At 36.4% G+C, this 26,941-nt stretch overlaps 2 protein-coding genes across 2 annotated transcripts; both read right to left on the bottom strand.

The window, feature by feature from the left end:
- Positions 1–1,646: 1,646 nt before the first annotated feature.
- LOC109039675 (small ribosomal subunit protein uS8A) lies at positions 1,647–7,295 on the bottom strand. Its single transcript, XM_019055273.2, has 4 exons — positions 7,150–7,295; positions 5,429–5,566; positions 3,751–3,916; positions 1,647–1,823 (listed from the first exon to the last, which is right to left on the bottom strand). The coding sequence occupies exons 2-4, from the start codon at positions 5,559–5,561 to the stop codon at positions 1,730–1,732; spliced, it is 393 nt and encodes a 130-aa protein (XP_018910818.1). The 5' UTR covers positions 5,562–5,566; positions 7,150–7,295; the 3' UTR covers positions 1,647–1,729.
- Positions 7,296–9,585: 2,290 nt separating this feature from the next.
- fliI (FLII actin remodeling protein) lies at positions 9,586–25,900 on the bottom strand. The gene is made up of 13 exons (XM_072306540.1): positions 25,689–25,900; positions 24,563–24,673; positions 22,227–23,723; positions 21,194–21,379; positions 20,032–20,207; positions 19,310–19,621; positions 17,991–18,394; positions 16,507–16,690; positions 15,807–16,049; positions 15,071–15,197; positions 13,629–13,811; positions 12,169–12,282; positions 9,586–11,320 (listed from the first exon to the last, which is right to left on the bottom strand). The coding sequence occupies exons 1-13, from the start codon at positions 25,749–25,751 to the stop codon at positions 11,186–11,188; spliced, it is 3,735 nt and encodes a 1,244-aa protein (XP_072162641.1). The 5' UTR covers positions 25,752–25,900; the 3' UTR covers positions 9,586–11,185.
- Between the last annotated feature and the right edge of the window lie 1,041 nt (positions 25,901–26,941).

The raw sequence follows: 26,941 nt of genomic DNA, 5'->3' as shown, positions 1-26,941 counted from the left end.
TAGGTATGTTATCAAGGATTTTTACAACCATAATTTTTATGAATTTCATTGGATGCCATTGTTATGAGAGCGCCATTGTTCTACCTCTTCGATGCATATTTTTACATACTAGAAAAATGTACAGAACATTTTTTTCAGTAGGTATGTACTTACTGGAAAAAATTTCAGGACGTTCTCTGACTTTAGACTTATTAAACATGAAATATTTTTGAAAGTACCTCCAGGTCTGTTCTGTAATGCACAGTAGGGACACTCGGAGGTTCATAATTAAAGAAAGTGAGATGGAGTGTTTAAAAATGTTGGTCTATAGAGCATGTAATAATCATAGGTGTTATGAATCAAAAGTTTTTCACTACAGAGGGAAAAAGTCATCGAGCGCAACTTCCTCTAGGATAAGTTTCGTTAGAGGTGACACACAGCACGACCTATCAGAAAAACAAGTGAATCTAATCACCACTCTATGCAGCCACCTCAGTTGTTAAATGCTTAGCTGCACTTATATGCACCTTAGCTGTCAAACTTTGAATTTATAAATCTACATTTTATGAAAACATTAGTTAAAAATGAAAGCTAACTCTTAAATCCTACATCAAATTTAAAAAAATAGAAGTTAATTTTAAACTTTGGCCCTCTGTATTCACTAGAACAGGAGAAAGAGGGCTCAACTAATGTTGAAACTATTATGGATGGTCTCTTTGATCTGTCCGGTAATCATCTGCTTTCTTCCTTAATATTTTATGGTTTTTTTTTTTTTACTTCAGCATTGGTGAGAATTGGACACAATCTACTTTAAGCATCTTTTCAGAATTCTTTCTGAATAAGAAATCAAGGTGGTTCAAAAGAAATTCTAAGAATGGTTCAATTGTGGATGGATAAATCTGCTATTCTAGACATTTTTAAAATATTCCAAACGCCACAACACGGTTACACTGTCAGGTATCTGAACACAAGATTTGACCAAAGAACTTCTTGACCCAACTCCAAAAGCGTGTCCCGAGTAAATATTGCAAATGGAAGGGCAAAGCGATTGTTACTTTGGATGTATTTCACTGAGGTTACTTCAGGATGTTTCTCTATCAAATCTTGTGTTTACCTAATGAACTACAACATGACTTGACATTCAGGGATTTTTTTTTTAAAAAAGTACTTAGAACTGGAGAACACCTAAATTGATTTAACTATCAAATCGTCCTACGTGCTGAAGACCCGCCTGGGATTGATGATTCATCTTTTGGTTATACAGTTTATGAATACAATGAAACCTTACTCTCACCCTAGAGCTGCGAGGCCTCTCTTTGAGGAGCAATAAGAATTTGTTCATTCCTGAATATTTTGGCTCTAATAAAATTTTGACTTGCAACTAAGAAGCAGGTTGCGAGAAGGGCGTTTCTCTGTTGTAGTCTTTCAGAATTTCTGTCGCTAATGTTTAAGGAAAGAAACTAGCAGTAATTTTTCCAGCATTTTCGCTATGGAAACTTGAGAATCCTGAGATATATTTCGGTACAATTTCAATGAAATGTATGCATTCTTTTCCCTGACATTGAGTGAAATTTTAGTATGGATTCTGAGGCACCACAACCAAGAGATGCTCTTCTTGCACCCAGCTCCTCAATCGGTTGCTGGGTTTGAATTGATTCAACACCAAATTTAGATTTTCCGTTAAAAACTTTTTGTTGTATATTTAAAAATTGTACAAAATAGTTAAAATTACAAGCATGTCAAGAAGTCATTAAAAGAAAAAGCCTAGGATTTTGCCTCCAAGATGTTTCCTTCGAGCTTCTTCATGATCCATTATTCCTCCACTAGTTGTTAGAACAATGTATCTGCAAAAAATTTAAAAACATCAGTGAGTAAATCAGCTCTGTTCTTAACGGTTGACAAGCCATTAGGTCATTTCATACATATGATTCATGCAGCCTCAAGATTATAAAATCAAGAACTTCTCGGAACCTTTTTAGAATTTTTAATTTTTCCTTAAGCACACTTTTTTTTCTGTGCCAGGATCCTTAATTGTGAGAATTTTGTACGCTCTTTTTTTCCCCCATAGTTTACCAATAATGAAGGCTTTAAACAATTGCCCAAGAGGAGTATGGCACTGTCACTTTGTTGTGGCAAAGAGTTTGAACGAGAAATTTTTAGGTCTCTTTAAAGGTAGATTGCAATCTCTTTCCAAACTATTTATTAAATGTCAAGTACACTGTTACTTTTTAACAACAGGCATTTACTGCTGACAACTATGTAAGAATAAGATTTAGACACTTCCCAAGCACTTCCAATGCCTTGAAAAAAATTTCAGAAGCCAGCACCTTCTAACCATTTTTCAAGACCACACAAACCATGATACGGTTGTGGATATTCTTTTTTGCAGGAAATAAATTAGCAGCAACCATTCCTTATGGGATTATTTTCCACCTTCAGTAAAGGATCAGATAAATTCCCATTGACTGAATATCACATACGTTAATCCATACGTATCAACATGAAAACCTTTCCCTCGCTTGTTTTGAGCATTTCAACCCTTAGATAAAGAAGATTAAACTCATTCAAGGCAGTAGTCCAGATCCATCGAGCATAGACATGACTGGTTAGGTCTTGCATTCGAAACTGGGAGTGGACAAATGGATGAGGTATGAGTGCAAGCATTCTGTAAAGTGTTTTAACTTCAAAATTTCATGTAGAACATGATTTGTGCGACAAAAAGTACTGGCTAAAACATTCAGCCAAGATATCAACGTTTTTCTTTAGCTTTGATTACAAAACACTTGAATAATGCAGTATATATTCGTACTAAATGAATCGACGTATGCGAAAACGTCCAATGTCCAAGACAGTGTTTCAGAATTTTAGTGGACAATTTTGTTATAACTTAACGACACAAGGTGGTTGAAGACGTTAGGAATGTAGAACAATTTTAAAAATAATCCCCTAAGTGTAATTAAACGTTTACAAAAGAGATCGATCCTATTCATCAGTGTCATGGGACAAAAGAAACCCACCACAATTATGAAACCCTGTATTGGATAATGGACGTTTTCGCATACGTCAATTCAACTGTAAGCAAAATTAGCCAGGTGTGCAGAAAATTCCAAGCTTTTCCCTAGTTTTAGTCAAGATTCATAATTGGATGTAATTCTGCCAAACGGAACTATGTGCATTAAGCCATGAGCCCTGCGATCCATGAGATGTTATGCATAAAAGGGCTCACATCATAATGCACATAGTTCCATTTGGCAGAGATATGTCTAATTGCTTCTTTCTGAAGGCTGAAAAAGACTTTACAACGAAACAGTCTGTCTTTTTCAAGGCTCAAGCACTGTATTTTGCCTGAAGTTCCCCACAATGACCCAGTTTCATGGGCATTCCCCAGTTTTTCCGATTCTTGGAGAGTTTCTTCCATTTCACGCAACAGGTACACTGCCGTGCTAAGGAAAAATTCCGTATGAACATTTGAGAGTTGCTAAATTTCCTTCGATAAAATGTTTATTTATGGGAAAAGTTATGAATATTTCTCCTTTAAATTTTCAGAATCTTTAGGTGAGATGGCAAACTAAATTATCTGAAAAATGGGGAGGAAAATATTCATAAATTTACCAGAAAATTTGCGTTTTATCAAAGGAATTTTGGCAACGCCTAAAGGTTTATACAGCGTTTTTCCTGAGCGCGGCAGTACTTGACTGGACCGCTAATGTGGTTTGGAATGAATTAAATGACAATTTTTTCATAAAAAAAAAACCAAAATGGCAAACTTACCCAAACTGTCTTGATGGTAGAAGGGCATTGCATTTGTTTTCAAACTGATTAACAGGGAGATCAAAACGGGGTGAAATCACTCCACATTTGTTTATCCTACCAGTTAGATTAACAACTACTTTGCCAGCTCGGTGGTCATCAACTATTTCGAATTCTCCTATGTAGCCTGAAAAAGGTTAATTAAAGTTTATTATAAATTATGAGTTTTGATTGAGTTAATTTTTGACTGAAATACAGCTGACTTAATAAACGTTACTTAACTCGTTCAGACAATATGTCAAGCTTGATATTCCCTGGAGTATTTCTGCATCATTTCAAGTAAACGCAAATTTTTCTTTCAGTGCAAAGGTGTTAGTACCATACTGCACTTCAGTGCAACAACAGGGTCTCCCGTGTAAGACATTGGCTCTGAAAATCGTTGTAGGCACACTTTCATTCAATGTAAACGCTCCATAGGAATTACGAACTTTTTTTTTTATTTCTTCCTCAATGGAGACACTGCACAAGAAAATTCTATGGCTTCAGATAAAAGTGCTTGATAAGCTGCGTTTAGAGTATTTTTTTAAAAATGTTTCAAATACAGGATATTGAAGAAAAGTAGATCTAAAAGTAACGAAGTTCACCGCCTTGACATCATGTGGTGGTATTTCTGATTTATACATATCAGTGCTCCAGAGTCAAAAGATACCTAACTCCATTTTAGTCTTTTCGAGATATCAGGGGAAAACCACACATTGGCCTCATTGATTCCCATGTAAATCACAAGTTTTGAAACTCCGTATCTCATAACCAGCGTAAGATAAGACTACCAAATTTTCCACACACGGAACGGTTGAACAAGATTTTCAAAACGCCACTAACTCAATTTTTCCAAAAATGTGAGTTACATTAGGTGGTTGTGGCTCTGGTGTACAAATATGTATTTTAGCAGATAGGATCATTATGTCATAAACCTTAATTGCCCAGTTTATAGCCGAGGATATTCTTGTTCTCAGTTTAATCAGTAGTTTATATTTAAAAACAGAATTCATCAAACTTCGACAAATTCTCCATTATGTGAATAAAAATTGACGCTGATGAGAACAGATAGTTAAATAATAATAAATAATATATACACTATCTTTAAAAGATAGAAAACCATTGCTCTTGAAGTTTGCATCAAACTCAGTGGCAATGTCAGGGAATAAACCCCTGTTTCAAGCAAGTCGCTCCATTGGAAAATATTGCGGAGGCGTAAGACTGAAATTGCAGCGCTGACTTCTTTACCAGAGCGAGGGTGTAGGAAAATGTAACTCAGAAAGCTGTCACCCACTTTGCTCTACTCAGGTGCTGGACCTATTTTATTGTAATTTGATATTGTGGAAGAATTGGCACTGATTCTAGTACAAAACTAGATCATGTTCTTGAAAAAAAAATTGTACCAATTTACGAGGAGATAGTTTACTTTGTTTCAAGTGATAGTTGAGTAAAATGAGTACTTGAATAGTTATGACTACAATGATTACTAAAATAAATGGTTTTATTTGAACTGTGCCTTTTTTTTTATGTGAAAATAAGATATATTTTTTAATTGTATGATTAGGCTTGTCGTATTCTTGGCGCTTTGAGTTTCACACAAGAAATAGCATTACACCTGAAAATCATAGGACAACTATGGCTCAATTATAATAAAACTTACCATGCTTCATCATGACTGTGAGAAACCTGATGATGACCTTAGAGCAAGGCCTGATTAAAACTTGACGTTTTCCTCTCTTCTCTGCATTGTTTATGCATTTGAGGGCATCAGCTAAAACACTCATACGCACCATTATGACTGAAAACAAACAGGGTAACGTTAGAAACAGCCAGAGACCCGCACCTTTAGAAGGAGACAGTTTTACAAAAAAATATTGAAGCAGTTTTCAAATAAAATAAAGTAACATTCATTCACTAACGAAGTGTGGTTTGCTTGGTAAATAGTTACATCTGCCTCAATGTTCATAGTGGCGCTTCCTTAAGGAGAGAAATTTTGGGGTCTCCTTATACTCAGTTCATGTTACCATATCTGACTATATCGACGGTGTAAGTCGGCAATCTCATAGCTCGGTTTGCGACGTCGCAGGCTTCCTGTCATACTTTATTTTTTAAACGGAAAAAAACTCAACAGCAATTCTTTAAAACTGCAGTAATTCTTCTTCTCTGTGCGAAGTAAATCCTACAACAACTTCAAGGAATGATGTCAATTTGAACTCCTTTAAAAAAATAACATAGAAGCTGAGATTTTCAGAAACCGCAAACGAGATATGTGATTGCAGACTTACGCTGTCGATATGCATTAAAACCTTCAGAACTTCGAAACATTGGCGAATTATCCACAGAATTTTCCAGGATAGGTAAACTTCACAAATGAGGCAGAGCCCTGATCAGAAACCATGTACACCGCCATTAATAAGAATCATTATGAATTCTAGCTTGTTTCACAGGTAATGAACCTTTTCAGACAGGAACAACCTAGTTCGTCACAGGGGCGCAGAGAATGCCTGGTTGCTGCCTCCAGGAAATTGAGGAATTGCAAATACAAGTGCTCAAGAAACAACAGGAACAAAATCCTTCTTTGAATAAAACTTAATTACTTTTTGTGAAGTTTTGTGTCTCTGAACGTCAACATTATCTCGCTTTGACGCATCATCATTCTCACTGATTCCATTGAGATTCACTCCTACCCAAAACATGAACGGTTCTTAGACATTTGGTCGGCAATGCAAAATTAACTCCTGTATAAAACTGAACAAAGCTAGCCTCTAGACAGCTCGTAATCATTTATTCTGCCGAGATTATGGACTCAGATATTAGAGGGAAATTGTCTTACATATTTAGCAGGACTGCTCGGCAAAATTTCACAAAATCACATTTTAGGAAGTACTTCTTTCTAATATGCAACGCATATGGAATCTTTCATAAGCCGTTGACACCCTAAGAAATTTTCACTCTCTCATAAGTGATGAAATCTCACGAGCTCGAGAATCAATCATATTTGAGATAAGATTCTTACAGGGGAAAACTTGATTCTTCCTATGTCAACACAAGCGCACGAACAGACTTTAGAATCCATCCAGACAAATAAGTAAAGTTTGCCCTTTGACATCACAAAAAGACGTGAGAGATATTAGCAAGCTATGTAATTGTTTCTGGAACTTAAGCTTGGATGAAACGTTTAATTTAATGGTAAAAACTTGCAAAACTTTACAGGCTGTCATGAGTTTGACAGGAGGACGGGGCATGTTTGTAGCCTCACTGATTCAGCAGACTACAGTCACTGCTGGCGAGGGATGATTAGTAAATTGATATATAAGAATGTAAGGACCTACATTAGACATAATTCAGATCAAATTTGGAGGAAAAATTAAAATTAATTACCTGATGAGGAGATGACAGCTCATAACCTACAAAAATTCCGCGTGAAAGAGGCTTTACAGCGTGGCCAAGTGGAATAAGAATTGAATAAAATCTCAAGTTCTAACAATCGCCGCCGCAGCGCTACCTACCGAACACGTCGATCCACACACTTTCCCTCATTCCCAATGCCCTTCATATGGAGCTAATAACTCATAAAGGACCTATTTTTGCCACAATACCTTATTATTCCTTTTCTTCTCAAAATTATCCATATGAAAAATGAGAACCACAACCAGGAGGCCACTTTCCTTCGACCGTCGACCGAAAAAAACCTCTATCAGATCGGCCATTCGTTCGATTGATTTCCGCCGGAACCTCAAAGTTAAACTCCTAATAGAAAAATTTCAAACATACCGTCTTCCTGAAAATTTTTCTACGCTCCCATATAGCATACCTAAGAATTAGAAAAAATGGATATCCTGATGTAGAAAACTTTTCCTCCCCCGGAAAAGCCTCAATCAGATCGGCCCTTCCTTCCCTGGGTTCCCGCCGGAACCCCATTTTTTGTCGGACCGTAGAAAAAATTTGAAACATACAATTTTCCTGAAACTTCTTCAAGGCTCCCACAGCAAACCTAGGTGTAGGAAAAATTGAAAATTGTGCTTTAGCAAACGATTCCTCCCCCGTAAAAGCCACAATCAGATCGGCCCTTCCTTTCCTTGATTCCCACCTGACACCAGGTCTAAGAGTTCCAACCTTGCAGTTCCATTGATGTGAAATATACGGAAAAATTATGAAAGAACATACATAAATCGACGGCGTAAGTCCACAACCACGTATCTCGTTTGCGGGCGTTTGAAAATCTCCGCTCCTATTTTATTTTTTTAAAGGAGAATAAATCGACATTATTCCTTGAAGTTTTCGCAAAATTTTCTTGGCACTGAGAAGAAAGGTCACGGCAGTTTTTAAGAATTACCGTTGAGTAGTATTCATTTAAAAAATATGGTATGACAGGAAGTCTGCGACGTCGCAAACCGAGATACGTGGTTGCGGACTCACATCGTCGAAATGTAGTTTAATAATTTTAGCTTCCGCAGCCCGGCAGCCGCCTTGCCGACCGCACCGTTCGGCGCAATGCGTGAAGTATTCCTTCAGTCTTGTAGGCGCTAAAGTGCGTTCCCGCATAGATTGCCGATCGCATTGTGTTTGGTGCAATGCGTAAAGTATTATTACAGTCTTGTAGGCGCTTATGCGCGTTCCATGCCGACGCGACGCGACAGCCGCGCCGAGGGATTCTATTTTTCATATTAAGTCCTCGTCATCATTGTTCTCTGCGCCGCGCCGCGCCGCGCCGTATCGCGCCGCTCCAGGCTAGGTACTCTACTCCAGACCAAATTGCGTGTTTGGTTTCTCTCTCAACTCGAATAATTAAAAGCGCTGTCTCTTGTGTCACCCAAAGACGACAAAATCAGAAATTCCTAGATATTTACTCTCAGGAAATGAAAGATATTGTCGCCTTTTCTCGTTCGTAATTTTTTTTCTGAATTCAATTTTTTTTTTATACCTTTACATTTAAAAAAATCGCAAAATTTACCGCCATGAGCCGCGGCCCATGTTACCGGCCCCATTTTACCTAATTTCTTTTATTTCTTTCAACATTTTTTAATATGTTTGCCAGACCCACCAATCGTCTTCACATGGAGAGGAAAATCACTGAACTTTTCAAGAAATGACGTTTAGTAGTTTTGAGAATGCACGACTCCGCAAATCAAGATACGCAATTCTACAGTTTCAATATCAATAGAGGGAAAAAATTACTGCAGAGATAACTCTCTACAAATGATATTTTAGTATATTATATATAATAATAGTAATCTTCCTGTGGCAGTTAATCTAGTAGTTTATTTAAATGGAACATAGGGAAGGGATGGCAGGGATTGCATCGCTATAATTTTGAAAAAAGCAAAGTATGTACATCGGCCAAAATGCTACAAATAAAAAATCTGTCTGACGTGCATTGTATTAACACCAGAAATAAAAATAAGTTTCTATTGCCAACAAAACAACACCTACGTAATGCAAGGTTTAAAATGTTTCAATGCTCTGCCATCTGCCATGACAGATATTACTGATGCCTAGAGTTTCTCTAGAAAAATAAAGAATCATTTAAAAGAGAAGACATATTACTCAATTAATGAGCTGACCGACTAGTGATTTGTTGACTCAAGAATTTGCTGTAACTCTCATAATTTGTTTATTTACTTGTTCACTATTGACGCATTTGTTTGCCTACTTCAGCATGTTTGACAAATAAAGGATATAATTATTATTATTTGATATCTCCTTCCGTTGTGCAGTTTATGAACAGCTTTGATGTTTGATGTTTGACTCAAACAAACAGTTACCTCCTCAGACAATGCTTTTTCCACAGAATGAAGGGCTAAAAATAAGGAACACTTTTGGTGGATACTGAAGATGTTGTTAAGAGTTTATTCTGCAGTTATTTCTTTTGTGTTTACAACAAATGACAATCAACATCGTATACGGCACGGAGTAACAACCTGCGATTCAATCTCCAAGAAACATTCTGTAATATGGTTTTGTGAAATGAAGTTTTGACTATTTGAGGCTTCGCATTTATACTATTTAGAAAGGACCTCCTCTGAACTGGACATGATCATACAGATGGGCCTATATACGCTGAAGGATTTAAGAAAACACTTACTTGGTAAACCATTCTATCAGACAGGATATTATTTTTCTAAATACTAGTTATAGGATGGATCCGTTCTGTTTAATTTTATTATGGACTTTTTTCACCTACAAACTAATGACAATGCAATCTGGATCGACGCTTATCACAGACTCCATATGAAGTCATTTCACTGACGAATGAAAACATTCTTCTTCAGTTGATGCCATACTCAGAATAAATCTTGGGACGACAATCTGATTTAGTAACTCCTTATTATGAGCGGTAAATTCGTTTAACAAACTTCTTATTTTCAAAGGATTTTTTTTTATTAAAACTTATCAAAATTGGTAATGCAGGACAAATTTCTCGAATGAAATAAATCCGCTTTTTTCTTAATGGATGAAAATAAATTAAGTATGTACAAATGTTCTATTCCTCCTTATTCTAATTAGTGGTAATTCTATAGATACAAAGTTAAAAATTATTTAGCACCTTTCCAGAAGTAACAAACATTTCTAAAAAGTATCAGTAAAGTACAATAAATAAATCTCAACGTTCATGGGGCAAACAAAACAAAAAACAAAGGAATGATTGAAAATCAGCGATAATCATCAAGACGATGGGACTTATGACATAAAATAACACTTTACGTTAGTTATCAATGACTCTACTTAGAGCATGCTTTTCGACCGATCAAAATGTGTTTTCAGTTTTAGCTTGATCAAAATCTGTTCTTCTTTGAACATCAAACTCTAAGTTCACAAAAAAATTCACCACTTTTTTGCAGTCCAAATAGTAAGTACAGAGAATGTTTTATGGGGGAGATTCAAAGAATTCATCAAACACATTAATATTGTTAATAATTACGATTCATGTAGCAATATTTTGAGCAGACTGTTCTTCGCATCAAGCAGAGGTGCAGAAAATTCCGATCCTTCTCCAGATTTCAATTGGCCTTCCTCCATTTTCAACCAAAATTTATGATTGCTTCACTTTGAAGACAAGAAAAAGTTTTTACTGAAAAAAAAATTGTACTTCTCCGTCGCTAAAATGTCATTTGTTGAAAAATCTGACAGCGTTCCCCCTTTTTATCTTGTTTTCACAAGGGCTTCCCCAATATTCCTCATTTTAACAAGGGATTGCCTGTTTTTTCCCATGCTTGCGGGGGGTTTCCCCCACTAAAGCAGTCTAGTTGCATATTGATCGCTTGGTCGGGATGTTTCTACACCCCTGGCATCGATCACGGTTACAAAAGAGAAGTTTTTACATAAATATATAAATTTCTAGAATTATTTTGGCATTTAAGGTCAGTTACTGTATTAATAATAAAATAAAAAAAAAAAATATCTTGAATAGATTATATTACTCTGGAGGTTTTTTGTGTGCACTCCATCCATGGAAGCATTTGGTAAATCTTCTAGATTCCTTATTTTTCAGGGTCAAAAATAATTTCCTTGGTTTGTCTGGTTGCTTTGCTCTCATGTGTTGAATATAGACCTGAAAAAATATCGAGAGAGAAAAATATCAGAAGAGGCTAATAAATTTTGCACCTATGAACAAAAACATCAAGGTTTGAAAAAAAAAAAAGAGGAAAAAAAAGGAAAATGTGAACTGAGAATTAGCGAACACTGGAGCAGCCCTTCTCTACTACTGCTTTTTGGGAAAACAATGTGACTGCATTAAAAGTAGAGTTTCCAAGGAGCCACAATTTTCTTTAATATTAGTCATAAAGCTAATTTAGAGTCTGGCGAATGAAAAAGTGGGAGTTCTAACATCCTAATCAGGACAAGGTGAGAAATTAAAATTGCTTCCTCATGGCAAATTTTGCCTCACTTTTGACACTCAAGAACTCTCCAATTCCCAGCCTGTCTTTCATGAAGTTATTATTTTGCATCATATCTCAAGATTTCCTTCAAGTTCATCATTATCAGTGCATCGAGAGATCAGGCATTTTTTGCACCACTAGAGTCAACTTTCCACTAACAAGAAACAATTTTGAACAAACACAACCACAGGTAACAAGGCTAGAAAAAAACAGATGAACTGAGACGTTATGGCTGGAAACACCACAGCGCCTTCAGTCGGATGAAATGTAATAAACATTTTTTATAAGAGGGCTGAAGTGTTTCCAGCTAAAACGTCTTGGTTTGTCTGTTTTTTTCTAGCCTTGTTACCCGCGGTTGTTTTCGTTTAAATTTGTGTCTAACACCTCATTGCAAGGGATCTTGTTCAGTCTTCGTTGGTCCTCACTGTGGAAAAAAGAAGAACGAAAAACATAGTGTACTAAGCCCCTGTTCTGCATTCATCTGTATTTTTTTCTTTCGACAGTGAGGATATGAACTTACCTGAGCTGATTTGTATGCAAGTTTTATTTCTACTTCACTGCAACGAGCACCCAGCCACAGGAACACTTGGTCTCCATTATCTAATACCATAATATCATCATCAGCCAAGTCATCCTGAAAATTTAAAAAATTACATAATGAATGATCTCAGCTACGTTACACCTTAATTAAACTTTTTTCCAGCCTCACTACTGTAAAAAAAAAGTAAAATACTTTGCTCATCTCATACATTTTTTTTCTTTATTCGTGGTATGAATATTGGCATTCTCTACAATATGAGGTCAGACATGGAGCAAACCAGACGACCTTGGCCCTGGCCGCCGGTTTTAGAGTATTGACTCCTGCTTTAGATGGAATCTCAAATAACTCATTATGAATATTATGATACATTGTGCCCAATTCAAATACATGAAACCTGCCCAAGTTTGTCAGAGTTTTCTGCTGAAGCATGTTTTTTTCTAGCGCTTTTTTTCAGCCCATGCATTTTACGCTGCCCAAGACTCTCATGATTCACATCCCCTAACACCAGACTGCTATACATTTTTGTTTAATAGATTTCATTCATTTTGTTTTAACTACTTGGTGCCTTCTCATTGACATGCAAAGGGATTGGCGATAAAGCAAGCTGTAGTAACCAACTGAGACTGTGCTGTGATCACGCGACTCTCCTTTAAGAGGATGGAAGCTAGCTGCTATCTGGCACCAAATGGCGAAGATTTAAATTGTTACTTTGTCCCCTTCATTTGCGTACCTCCTTTACTTCTCCTGTATCCTTTCATTATTATTTCTGCCTCTCCATTTCTTTCATTGCTAAGATTTAATGAATACTTACAATATTTTTCATTTACACTAGCCATTAATTCAACCAGTTTTACATGCATAGTTCTTATCTCTCTACCAAAAATCTTAGGGCACACTTTGGAGGTTTCTCCATTGATATTGATATCACTCCACCTAATCATGTTGTTGATTTCACTAGTAGAGCTTAAGAAATTTATGTAACAAAACTTATAGAGGTCAGCAGCTGTTTTGACTTTATAATGCAGCTACAAGCTTGTGAAAAACCATCGGCAAGAAAAGTATTCCTGCTCAACTTCGATGGCAGGGCACAAATGAGTCTCCTTTTGCCCCAAGGCTATGTAAATTAGGGGACACTGAGGTTGCCTCCCCAAACATTGCGTTCATTGGCGAGGCATGAATGATTGATTATCGATATTTCTCCATTTGAAGCTATGGTAAAGAATCGATTATGGTGTTCGCTGCGAACACCCTGTCTATCAGTCCTTTTCCATAGGTTTAAATGGCAAATCAATTGATATATTGCAAAGCACGCCACGCCACTGATTGCGTTCACCCCACAAACTACCAAAGGAGTTCATGGAGATCAGGCGTTCCCTGGGCAACAACTAATGGTCCCTTAGTGCTATCAGATATAGAGGAAGAAGAAGAAAAAATCTTACCTGGCAAAAATCAGAGCATTTTTCAGAGACTGTAAAATATCCTTTTTCATTTGAGCAACGGAATAATCGCGAATACTGCATAAAATCGGCATCAGTGTCATATGGTTTCTTTCCACCTAGACCGACCCAGAAAAAGTTTTCTGGCTCTTCTCCTTCATTTAAGACCTGCATCGTGATCCAAGGCTAAATAAAAAAAGAGACAAATAAATTTTTCTGATATCAGTCAATGATGCCAATTACAAAAATAAGAGCCTGGTAGGTAATGGCTAACCTCAGGTCAATCTTCAAACAGTCAGCCAATAATAAGGGCATATTAAGCAGTCCTTTTATACTGAGAGTAAAGACAATCCAAGGCAAATCTATTTCTGATTGGTTCCTATATTTTTGGCCTTCACAAAGTCACAATCAGGAATAAAGATTACATCTTCATCAATTGCAAAGATCATAAACTGGAATGGACCGGGAAATTGTTGGTACAGCAAGGAACTAATGGAATACGAGAGGGGACGGAGATAGGAATTCAAGAATGGGTTGATCGAAGATTACAAAAAACGTCCGATTTGTGTAATTTTTATTCCCCTTTGTGACATCCATAAGCCGCCTTGTCTCAACTCTCTCTATAAAGGGACTCTAGTCATGACAAGAACCAAGAGTGTCCTTTAAAAACTTAGGGGGGGGGGGGGGGGGAAGGGAGGATTTAAAAATTGTTGAGAAGACACATAATTTGCATGAGAGTGGGGCCATGAAAATCTCGTAAACTACCATCAAATTGAACAAATTTGTCTCATTAACAAAGTTCATGGGGAATTGCCTTTCTGTGTTCTTCCTAATTGAAGTACAGAAAAATAACTACCAGACAGGCAAAAGTTGGCAAACTTTGCTCTAATTCTTGAAATCTCTATAGCCCCTGCTTGGCCTATGACTCAACGTTTACCAGCCATGACGGTTCCAAATCTTGTTCACTTTCTCTAGGCAGCACTCACTATACGCGCTGCTTTAAATATTTCACGGAAATGGTTCCAAGCTCGCTTAAAAAAGTAAACTTGAATGATATGGAAGGAAACACTGACAGTTACCTTTCTAGTTAGTTATTTTTCTATGATTAGGGCTCCTAATGGGAATGACAAAAGTGGTAATTTTTGAAAGATCTCAATTGAACTTAATAAGTTAACAATGATTTAATCACAATTTTGACACAAGCAGAAGTTTTTCTTTCGAAGCTGGCCGTTAGCGAAATCACATAAACCGATTTGTATTGATGCAAAGGCACCTCTGCAGTCCTAGATTTAAAATGTGAAGGTGACAGATATGTGAAAAAACTTGAATTTCAATCTGGTAGATAAATCCTCACAGTTAAATGAAATTCGATTACCATTTAAAGATAATGGGAATATTATGATATCACAGTTCAATTCTTTGGAATTATTTTTATATGAACTTACATTATTAAACATTTCATTGGCAATTTCTTCAGCCAGTTTTATATCCTCAACATCTGCTTTTGAACCAATCCAAAGATAAACAATTCCAGATGATTCTTCATGATCAAAGGGCACTTTAAGAATGTAACTGTGGAGAAAAAACAGTGAAATACACTTTTTAGATGAATCAAGGTTGCAAATGAGTATACTGAGATAAAAGCAGAGCAGTTTCTTTGTAAAAGTAAAATTGCCTTCAAAGTTTTCAACCGGCTTGAAAGGTTCATAAGAAGTAATGCTCTTGGATTCCCACTGGTTCATTAACATTCATTGTGTTTCTTTTCAATAACATTTTCATGTAAAATGAGAATGTTCCGAGTTTCCAAATAATTGTAAGAACTGACTGAGAGTTGGGAAAGAGAATAATGTGCAAGTGGAACCAAAAACGATCAGCTGATCATTTAATCACAAAGATACGTTGAGCCTCAGGATATACTTTTAAGTTGTTTGGTTAAATTCCCTGTTTTATCTCGATTTCGGAATGTTTAATTTCTAATTTTGTGATGTGTGATGGAACAAGACCTGAGGATGGGCATTTAAATGCTTGAAATATACATCGTTGAGTAAGAACTCAACAAGTTTTCATTAGATCGGGACTAATAAAAAATAGTGATATGCCATTATTCTTCTGATAAAGATCATTGTGTTCAAATTATTACACACGAAATTAAATGCATGAAAGACAAGAGAAAATTATTACCAGAAAGCTGAGTTCAGACAAGCTGCGTCAGGTTTGATCTGTATAAGTCGTGAGCAGAGTGCACTACCATTTGCTCGCAAATGATAAAATTCTACAGAAGAGGCAGACCGTTCTTTTCGTTTGCCTGTGTGGATAACAAATTTTCGCTTAAAATGTGCTAAAAATTTAATATTTTCCTGTTGTTGATGAGTGCGGACAACTTCAAGCTTATCCCCGAATAGTGACTTAAACCTCTTTTGCAAACTGTGAAAAGAGAATGATCAGAAGTTAGTGTGGACCAATAACAGATAGAAATTTCAAAATTCAAAGCAAGAACAGATAAACACATTCGAATATGCATAACAAAATGGTGAGGTAAAAGCACGAATTGCAATGGTGCTCACTTCATGGGAAAAAATTACTCACCGCTTTTATTTGCCATTATGGTGATTTATCTTTTGGCATAGTCAAACTGGCATATGATATATTGTATCGAGTAAGTGAAAAATCTCAGAGAATTTTGATAATAGCCCCTGCGCAAGAGCCTAAGGCATAAAAAAAATTGTAAAACTTGGAAAAATGAATGCAGGATTCTTCTTGGAAAAAAACCTCGCACTCGATACAGAGATGGCTCACTGTTTTTACTATTCATAATTCCAAATCCTGTAGCAAGCTTAACAGTTAAAAGTTACCATGAGATGTAAAATAATCTAAAAAGTACCTGAAAGTAAAGGTTAGCCACCCCATGTTAGAAGCATCTCTTCCTTGCCAGAAATATACCACCATTTGAAAGTCATCTTCTGGTGGGGGTGAATTTTGATTTCTTTCGCCGTCCTCTTCATCCTCATCACCGGGAACCCAATATCGACAGAGGAACACATAGCAATCTCCACTGTAAAAGTGGCCTGCAGATGGAAGAAAACAAATTAAGAGAGGAATAAGAACTATTCTCACTTAAGCCTTCTTCAACTTGAAACCAGCTCATAGTTGGTGAACTAATTATGATAGGTAAGACTATTTAAAATATTACAATATAAAAACAAGACGTTCCTACGCGATTGCATTGGAGGGCACTTTTCTCAGTGGTAGAAAGAAGTAATATAGTTGTCCATACTTTTTCAGTTAAATAAAACATAAAAGAAAACCATAAAAAAAATTCTTCCAGGCAAGGGATGGAACCTCGACCTCTACAGTTTAAGCCGGACGCGGAGGCACTTGGCCATGCTGGCAGCGCTATCATGATGAGAGAAACTATACACTATTTAACTAAAAAATTGACTCATAGCTCAGAGAATGAGAAGACGCATTTAGATAGTGCATACGCTCATTGGCCACATGCTTCACAGCTGCTTTGAAGCTCTACCTTAGCGTCTTGGCCCAATGAGATAGGCCTTGAGGCAAATTAATATTTGGATTCTCATGAATTAAATCAATCAATCATTCAATATTAACGTCTGATTTTGGCTTTTGTAGATGTCATGGGTTCTCTAGAGCAATTTTCCACCATGTACAATGCTCATTATTTTTTTCTTTTTATTCTCGAAATTTGAGGTGAGATAATGGCAGCCACAGAGAAAGCCCACTTGAAAAATAAACCAATCACAAAAAAGCACAGCAATACATCACTAAATGAAGAGATCACAAGACTACTCCTAAATTTTTCAAATACTCGGACAATACAGATCCGATATAAATATTTAAGCATGATGAGGACCTTAAAATAATGTAACCCGGTAATAAATCAGTGCACAATTTTTTTGGCACAAAATCCAACATTCTACGCATATTTTTAAAAATAACAGATGACAAACACGAACAAAATTTTACCGCCTGTATTAAAATGGCATCATTTCCCATAAGAACAACACGCTATGTACCATGTATACATGTTACAACGAGGAGTTGAACTGCTGAAAAGGGCTCATCCAGTAAACCAGAAGCGCCCAAAAAGGAGAGAGAGACTGAGCAATCACAGCAACAAAAGCGGAACCTTCTGTTCAGTTAGAAACATACTTATTTAAAATATTAGCTTTGACTGGCAACCTAGCATCTTTCATATTAATCCTGCAATATGTGGGTGAACTAAGTGAGTTTCCATACATATGTTGGTTTAGAACACATTCCACTTGAAAGCAGCGTAAGGACAGTGTTTCATTATTCTAGTTCACTCACTGCTAAATATTCACGCAGGAAAGTATAACATACCTAATTCATCCTCTGGCAAACGAACAAATCGCTTTCCTTCCAAAACTAGAGCTTCAATTGTCTCCAAGTCTTCATTCCAATCCTCCATCAGTTGAATAGCTTCATTAAATGGCATTGGAGGCTGCCTTGGTGTGAACAATGCTGCTAAATCAGCTTTGGTTTGTTGTTGTTTAGCCCATTTGGTTAAATCAGCTCCAGTTTTCTGAACCGACTCTGCAGTTCGAGTGAAATCTACAGCTATTACTTCATCCCAGCCTACAAATTTAGACTTAAAAATTTGGGACTCGGTGCCTTCTTGAACCCGTGTTACTAGAGCATGATCTGGACGGTGAATCATGTAGAATAGCTCCTGTGAAAGCTTCATGGCAGCAGCTCGAACCAGGCGGGTTGACTTTTTCCCATACCTGGAAAAATTTGAAGAGTTAGCAATTTTAGTACATTTTATTGATATGTAATTCAACAACTTATATGCCAACTCTTTGAGGGATTAGGACAGAGTTGGGCTGATAATGCTGAAAGTTTTTAACGCTCAGTTCTAAGAGGCTCAGAGAGCATTTCAAACAAAACATTTTCCTACACATGGCTTAACCAAACATTAATAATGAGGAATTATTAGTTTTTAGGATATATTTTTATTGTGAGTGGCTGAATGACGATGATTTGATAATGTTTGAATAAAACTAAAAAATATTCTCTACACAAAAAACGATTATATTTGGGTCAAAACTCAGCTAAACTTGCAAAGATCCGAATTCTTGAGAAATTTAACTACATTTCATGCCTACTGTTCATTTTTTGGGGGGAGGGGGGAAGGGGGGTGGAATGTGGACAGCAATAAAATAAACTTGTAGACTAAAAATGAAAAGGAATTATTGAAAGAAAAGAACTGGGATGATTAACGGCCTTAAAACAGAATGATAATGTTGCACTGAATCAATTTGTTATTCAGCTTTATTTCGCAATTTTGTTAGCTTTTCCATTTCTTGGCCTGAGTATCTCTTTTTTACTTCTAGCTCATTCTAACCGTGTCTCAAAAATTTGTAAAAATTGTAAACTGGTAAAAGCGTAAAACACACCTTCCTTAAGGAATCAGACAGAATAGCTTTTGATGATTGAATGGCAATAATTGGGTAAAAAACGGAGGCTAGAAAAAGGTGCTCTATTGATCTTTCGGTATAAAGTAAAGCGAATATCCGAGTCTGAATACCTAGTAAGAAACACGTTCAAAAGTTGGATGTCTACTTTATCCATCAAGGCAAATAAATAGCTGAGTTGATGAGTGGAACTAAATTGAGAGGATCAAACTAAAATAGAATTACCAGACGAACAAATCGTTGAAACAATCCACCAGATACACATTCCGAGAATTCAGAAGAGTGTGAGTGAGTTTATTATGAGGAACTTCTACTTGTGGCAGCTCTAAATAGCCCATGCCCAGCTGCACTTGATATAGACGAGGGGCAAATGGGGTGAAGTCACTGCAAACATGCTCGATGACGGGATCTTCTGGTTTCATGCCATCTTCTTCACCAATGCTTTCCCAAAATTCTTCACTTTCAGCACCAAAAGCTTCAACAAATATTTCAGCTTTATTTTTCCTTTCATTCTTATTGATTTTTTCAGCCATGAGCCTAGGATCAAGAAACCAAGCAACAAAATTGATTACTTACGAGTACATACTTGCTATTCTTCATTGGTGACAAGTGCCAAGTTTCAAATCATTATTGAATGAACTTGATTAATGAATTCCTACTTGAGCAATACATTTTACTAAGCAAGGTTATTCGGTAACAATTTAATATTTCGAACACTGAATTCACTTAGACAGAATATTCTTCCAGAAAAGCAAGAAAATCAAAAAATTATTTTCACATATGGTGAAGATATGTACTTTGTGCAGGAAGGGACCCAAAAATAAATTGAGAAGCTCAATGATGTCATAAATTAAGGCATAGCCTACAAAGAAAAGGAAGAGAAATACAAAATTCATTTGCGTATAATAAGAACTGATGTTCAATTTAAAAAAGCGTAAGATTCATACCTTGCTTTTGATTTACAGGTATTTTTTGAATGTGATCCATACCACAGGAATATTTTTAAACCTGTATCTAAAACAAATACAAATCGTGGGTCCAATGATTCAGAAGAAATAGCCACAGGTTCCAAATGAATAGCATTTCCCACCGTGTGGACTCTGTACAAGCGAGTTATGTAGGTCTGCAAAAAAAAGAAAATAAGGAAAAAAAGGTGAAGATGATTAGTGAGGTTACAGGAGTTTTTTGGTTTGCACATTAGTCTGTCTAAAGGGGAGGGTAAAGAAAAACAGAAAAACTAAACAGTTGTGTTTTAATAGAAATAGAGGATAGAAATACTTTCACTGAAAATTAGAGGCATCATTAGCTAGGTTGGCACTTGCTTACATTCCGTTTGCAAGCAAACACAATGCGGTCATCCAATAAAGATCGGGCATTGACTACCCTCATGATAGGGCAATGGTCAATCCTTGATTGCTATTGGATATTGGCTATTGGATATGGATTGCATCACGATCACGTGCGGGCAGGAATGTAAAGAAGTGCCGACTTAGCTCATGACACTTCTATGAGTTCTTTAAAGAATGACAAAAAAACAGATTACATTTTCTGCTTCAATATTCAAACTCATGTGAGCTTCCTTTGATGAAATGGTCATTTTCAGCTAAAGGGAACTTTCACACAGGATAAAACACAAAGAGAGCTATTTTCAGACATGCTTAAGTAATCGATTGTTTTCATGAAGTATTTTTTCAAAATTGGACGAAGGGGACGCCCAGTGAGAGGGTGGCGACAGGGGGTGTTAAATGAGATGAGGGAGTGTCAACTCCCTAATGGATTGTGGGAAGACCGAGTTTTGTGGCAATTAGGCATCGTAAAGCGCCAGAGAGTGCTATAAAAGCGACTCATGCATGTATTCTTTCAACATTTAATAAGTATCATTACAGAGAGAAGTATGTTTCTTTACATTTTTAATCCTGGTTAGCAGAAGTGAACCTTTATGACCAGTCAGCAACGCTTTACTCCCAACGACAAGTCAACAGACAAAGAAAAAAAATTAGGGCAAAATTTGTATTATTCCCCATCAAACGGGAGATATCTTTGTTTACCTATCAAGAAGGTTACTTATGACACGATGCTTCCCTCAATACTCTTTGATGACGCTCTTACCATATCTTCAACAGTATAAAATCCACTAGCTGTCCTGCCTCCTTCGATGTAGACAATATTTGTATCAAACAGTGATAAGAATTCTTCCGATTCATCACCTTGTTCCTCACGTACCGTTCGACACTCGGCACCCAAATAATTTCTTAAATTTACAGCATGAATGGCAGCACAAGCTCTTTTGTCCAACTAAAAGTAAACAAGAAAATCATCAATACTACTACTAATGGGTAAAAGGAAAAAAAAGAAACAAATAGATACTGACAAAATAAAGGGGAGAAACCTTTCGAGATACGAAACTTAAGAACAATGAGCATTTTAAAATTCCTTTGATCTAGCAGGATTTCCATGATTTTTTCATTTTCCAATTCCTTGACTCTTTCTCACATTTGAACAAGACTTCCTGAAAGATGTCATTCTTTTCAATCACACTAATTTTAAGTCAACTTTGGATAAAATTCCCACTTCCAGAGATTCAAATTATGAAAAAGGCACTTAAAAGTTGTTTGCATTCTCTCTAATGGCACCAAATGAAGTTGCTGAGACGCCCTAAATTCCCTGATCATCCATGTTTTCCAGACCTAAGCTGCCATGCTACGTAAGAACACAGTATGAGCCTTCAGGCATTGCAAAGTTTCCTTTGATAAAATACAAATTTTTAAGTAAATAATGAATATTTTTCTTCCAATTATTGTTCGCAGTTTAATCAAAAATATCTGAAAATTTCAAGGACAAATATGTATAACTTCCTTCCAAAATAAATTTTGGGAAAATTTTGGTGAAAAGCCTATTGGTGGAAATTTGGCAACTCTCAAATGTTCATGCAGCGTGTTTCTTTAGCATGACAGTATGAAAACCCTAAACCCCAGTTTACATTTTTCTTCTCATGATTACTTACATTATACCAAATTTTTAAACTATTTAGCTGTAAGAAACTTTTTAAATGCTAAATAGAATCACTTCTTGAATAGTACGAATGGCCTCTTACGTCATCTTGTGCATTGGACAAATAACTAGACAAGAAAGAGGAACTTACCGTTGCTTTTTCACCAATCCAAAAATAAATGCTCCATGATAGATTGCCAGATTCATCAACAAAAGTTCTCAGAACAATATAGCAATCTCCTTCATAGAATTTGCCATGAACAGCTTCTTCGATCTGATTTGGAATGAAATTCTCAATTTCCCAAATTGTGAGTCCTGGAATTTGGCCTGCGTCTTCTTCAAATAATTCCGAGTAGTCTATGGGTGGCTTTTCTAAAGTTTCATCCCACCGCTTTGGTTTTAAAGATTCAACTTTAGCTTCTTCTGCCGTCTTTTGTTTGTTCTTGTCTTTGGCAATATCTTTCATGCCTTTTAAAATTTTGGCCTGGTCTTGATCCGCCTCCTCCATATCTCTTTTGCCACGTCGTAGACGCAACTTTCTGGCAATAGGATCTCTATTGGCACCATTATGTCCGCTTGGCGGTGCTGGAACATTAGCACCCGCTAATCGTAGTTGATTTTGTAAGGAAAAATCAATATTGTAAAACTCCAGGCCAGCACCTTTTTGATTTTCTATGGGTTTTGGAGGCATAATTAAATCTGGGTTATTTTTCAGGTTCAATACTTCTAAATCAGTCAGTAAATGAATGGTGTCGGGTAACGTAATCAATTTGTTAGCATTCAAAATCAACTTCTTCAGAGAGCCACATCGACATAGGCCTTCTGGAATCATTTCTAGACGATTATTTGCTGCAGAAAATATTTCTAAAGAGCATAATTTTCCAATGCCGGAGGGAATTCCTTCAAAATCTAACTGATTGTTGTTCAGGTATAAATGCCTGAGAGAGAGGAGCTTACACAGAGAGGCAGGTAAGGACGTTAACTGGTTGCTCGATAAATTCAATACTTCTAAATTTTGCCAAACTTCTAAAGCTAAGGATAGTTCTTCAATTTTGTTCACAGATAAATTCAACCGCTTCAGGTTGGTTAAAGTATATAGGGCGTCAGGAACTTTGGGCAAGTCATTCTGACTTAGATCAAGATCCGTGAGATTGACCAATGATTCTAGGCTGGGCGGCATATTATTCAAATTCCTTTGAGTATTCCTCATGTGAAGCGTTTCTAGGTTAGTCATTGATGGTAACTGTCTCAACTGGAAGTGGCCTAATGGGTTGTGATTAAGAATAAGCGTTTGTAAATTAGCGAGGCGTCGCATTTGTGGCGGAAGGGTTTCAAGGTTGTTGTTACTTAAATCAAGGAATAAAAGATCAGTTAAATGCATAAATAAAGAGTTAGGTATGGCATTGATAGAATTATTACTCAAATTTAAAACTAGTAAGGCACGGGCATCATCCAACCCGTCAGGTACTTCTTTAAGGTTGTTATGGCTCAGATCTAATGTGGTGAGCTCTTCTAATTTAAATAGGTCTGCGGGTACACCTGAGCTTTTAATTTTGTTGTGTCTTAAGTTCAAAGTCCGCAGACAAGAGAGTTCAGTCAATTCTCCATAAAGTTTTTCCAAATCATTCCTGATTAGGGATAAATGCTCCTGAAACAAAAAGTAAAAAAAAAAATTTATTCATTTATTCGACAAAGTGAACAGGAAAATGATCTCAGCAGAAAAAGAAGTAACAACAAATCAATGAAAAAAGAACTGGATGAAAGTTTCCTGTACATATCAGTGGCCCAGAGGGTCCTAACAAAATTTTTCTTGTTTCCAGGTATCACCAGAAAATACTCTGGCAGTTAATTGCTTCCAGTTTAATTTGCAAACTTTGGTGTTTTGCTTTTGGCATCTAGAATGAGGCATTATTACCAATTTTTTTCATACTTATAGAACTTCTCACTGATCAAATTGAGGATGCAAAAAACTCAATTTTTCAAACAAATTTAAGTTAAGCTGGTAATTTGTAGTTAATTCCTCAATCAATGGAATAGAGAATTTGCAGGTGTCTGAAATTTGATGATTTTTGTGTTCAAGTGGAAACTACTGAGTGAACTGAACATGAGGATACCCTTGGTTCATGAATTGAACGATTATTGGAGAAGATACGACAAAATGATCTAATCTGCTAAAATACATGTGCTTAAATAGGAAATGCCGCCGGAAGACGTCACTAAGCGGTGCATTTTCTCACTTTTAAATCTATTTTCATATTATTTCCCTTATCAGAAAAAAATTATAAAAAATACAGTGAAATCAGCTCACTAAGAACTTTCAGATGAAGAAATAAAAAATTTGCATTCAAATCCTCCATTATGGAATAAAGAAAAGAAGGAATTGTTTTAAATTAGATAATTGGCTTATTTTACCATTTCTTTAAGGAGCAATGAGAGTTTTAGCAGTAATTTTTAAAAAACTTATCCAGATAGGAAGGATTATCTCACCAATTTAATCAATTTTCCAAGTTCTTCTGGAATTTGCTCAATGTTGGATCGGTTCAATTTGAGCCATTGGACTCCAGTCATGAGGTGAACTGCATGTGGAAATTTTCCATCCTGGAAAGAAAAAGTAAGAATATGAAATCTGCTCTATAACTAATTGGACACTAAATGAACACATGAATATGGATTAAGATATTGATCTTAATCTTATTGATCTTAATCTTATTGATCTTATTTTTAAACCTGATTAGACGACCACTTAGGAAGATTAGCTCACAACTGGAGCTTTACTTGACGTTTGCCAATATCTACAGATACCTATCAAAATCCAGCATTTTATTTAGCTCTGGGATAGCCCAATACCTGTAGCTTTTGGCTTTGTCCCTGACAGCTCGGTTTGCGGAACATTCGAGCGAACTTGTTTCTGGAACTTATTACAAAGTTCCGCAAATAACGTTTAACGTACAAGCCCTTCAGAAAATGAGGGACTTCAAGCAGTTCAGAATGGCAGAGTCAGATAGCATTACAAAGGTGACTTCCATCTACATGGGTAAGATGAGTTCTTCACAGGGTGATGTCTCAGGGAGTCCCTCAAGTTAGAGATACCTACGTATTCATTCATCCTTACAGGTATGATAAAACCAATGGTGCTGTAGGTAGATAATATTTGAAAAAACTAAAGTCCATAACAAACAATAAATCCCTTGGATAGCATAACAAAAAGGACAAAATTGCTTCAGAGCGAGGTCAACTTAATGAATTAACCTGAACAGGGTGCGCTACCTCGGTATCTAAGACGAAAAAGTTTCATTCTTGCAGAGTACGAGATTAAGGGAAAATTTTGATTGATACTTTGGGATCAGGAGCAAATAGTACAAACATATTCATGATGTAAAGACTTTTCATAGCACAGCTTGTATCAAAGTTGGCTGGACGCTGGCCACTTAATAATAATTCAGGAAACTTGGTTCAATTTCCAGCAGATTGAGAATGTAGTAAGTTAAAATATCTTTGAAATCTAAATTAAAATGCCCGAATATTTATGAAAGATAAAAAAGTTTAGGCGAGACAAGAGAAGGAGTATTCCAGGTGCCCCCGCATTCCAATAAACAATTTCATAGGTACTTACACTGAAGTCATTAAAACTGAAATCAACGCCACGGACGAAAGGTAGAACACCAGTATTAGCCATCTTCACGTGGATAAAAATTCGAATAAAGTATACAGTTAAGAATTAAAATAATTAAAATTAAATAGGTTACTTTGTTTTGAATTTTGATACTGTGATGTGATTGATAAACATTCTTTCCAGCAACGGGGTGAGTCTGACAACCAATCAGAGACGAGGAACATTCAATACCTGAAGGCTCGTTTTGAGGTTAGAAAACATCTGGTTACTCTGTCTGGTTGTACTAATTTTTTTTACACGGCTCTCGGGAAAAACTTAAAAAAGTTATTTTAATTCCTAAAAGTAAACTTAAACGGAGAAAGAATTTTTCCCTAAAACTTCAAGCCTAAGGGCTTGAATACAGTAAATTTCGGCGGCTGAATCTTTTTCTGGGTGGAAAAAATTTTTTCAATAGTGTGGAAGTGGAACTTTTGGACGAAAAGCGGTCGACATGTATTTTTACGAATATTTGGCCTGAAGTAATTTTTTTACAAAAATTATGAATGATGATGAGTACATCAAACTCCTAGATACGTGTCATCCCGGGGAAAATTTGCTCTGTTGCCACATTTACAAGAAACTGCATCCATCAAGGGTTGGGGGGGGGGGGGGGGGGGTTAGGTATCCGCATGAATCCCTATCCCCTGTTCCAACGCATCCAAACGCGAAATGGGTCCTCGCGTGCGGACACTTTCAGCTTTATTCCAGGGTCTACAAAGTATCAACCTTTTGGGAAGGATGGACTGAAGTGGACTAAATTAATTTTGCAATTAGGGGCTACAATTTTTGGCCCAGTTTAAAAAAACTGGGCCAAAACTGTTTTACCTAACATTAGTTTTCCTATCATTAATATAAACTTCGAAGGATTCAGACTTTCAGCGATTCTACCTTTTTCTATTTCACTCGATAGGTTGCCAGACTGTGCGATAAATGTGAACATTTTAGATGGATTTGAATTGGGAAAAGCGGTAAAAAAGCAACTTGTCCGGCAACAATAGAGTCAAGGAGGGACGAGAGGCTGCCTTCCTGGGAAAACCCATGATATAGCCGGAAATGTCATTAAAACAATTGATTCCGTTTGAATCATCAATTGTATACCAGGGGAAAGCTATTTAAAAATAATAATTGTAAATGGACACAGATGCCACGAAAAGAGAAAAAGGAAAGGGAAAGGAAATGAAATGAGGATATGATTAGGTACTAATATGCAATCA

This window comes from Bemisia tabaci, chromosome 1 (assembly GCF_918797505.1).
Source record: "Bemisia tabaci chromosome 1, PGI_BMITA_v3".
In the NCBI taxonomy this organism is placed as follows: Eukaryota; Metazoa; Arthropoda; class Insecta; order Hemiptera; family Aleyrodidae; genus Bemisia; species Bemisia tabaci.
This window is presented reverse-complemented; position numbering and strand designations above follow the sequence as displayed.

Coding starts and splice junctions, on each gene's coding strand:
- LOC109039675 (XM_019055273.2), bottom strand. CDS start 5,561: ATGGTGCGTATGAGTGTTTTAGCTGATGCCCTCAAATGCATAAACAAT. Junction 3,917..5,428: donor CACAGTCATGATGAAGCATG/GTAAGTTTTATT, acceptor AACCTTTTTCAG/GCTACATAGGAGAATTCGAA. Junction 1,824..3,750: donor CTACCATCAAGACAGTTTGG/GTAAGTTTGCCA, acceptor AATTTTTTGCAG/ATACATTGTTCTAACAACTA.
- fliI (XM_072306540.1), bottom strand. CDS start 25,751: ATGGCTAATACTGGTGTTCTACCTTTCGTCCGTGGCGTTGATTTCAGT. Junction 12,283..13,628: donor AATGCTCTGATTTTTGCCAG/GTAAGATTTTTT, acceptor TTAAATTTTCAG/GATGACTTGGCTGATGATGA. Junction 11,321..12,168: donor TTGCATACAAATCAGCTCAG/GTAAGTTCATAT, acceptor ATATTTTTTCAG/GTCTATATTCAACACATGAG.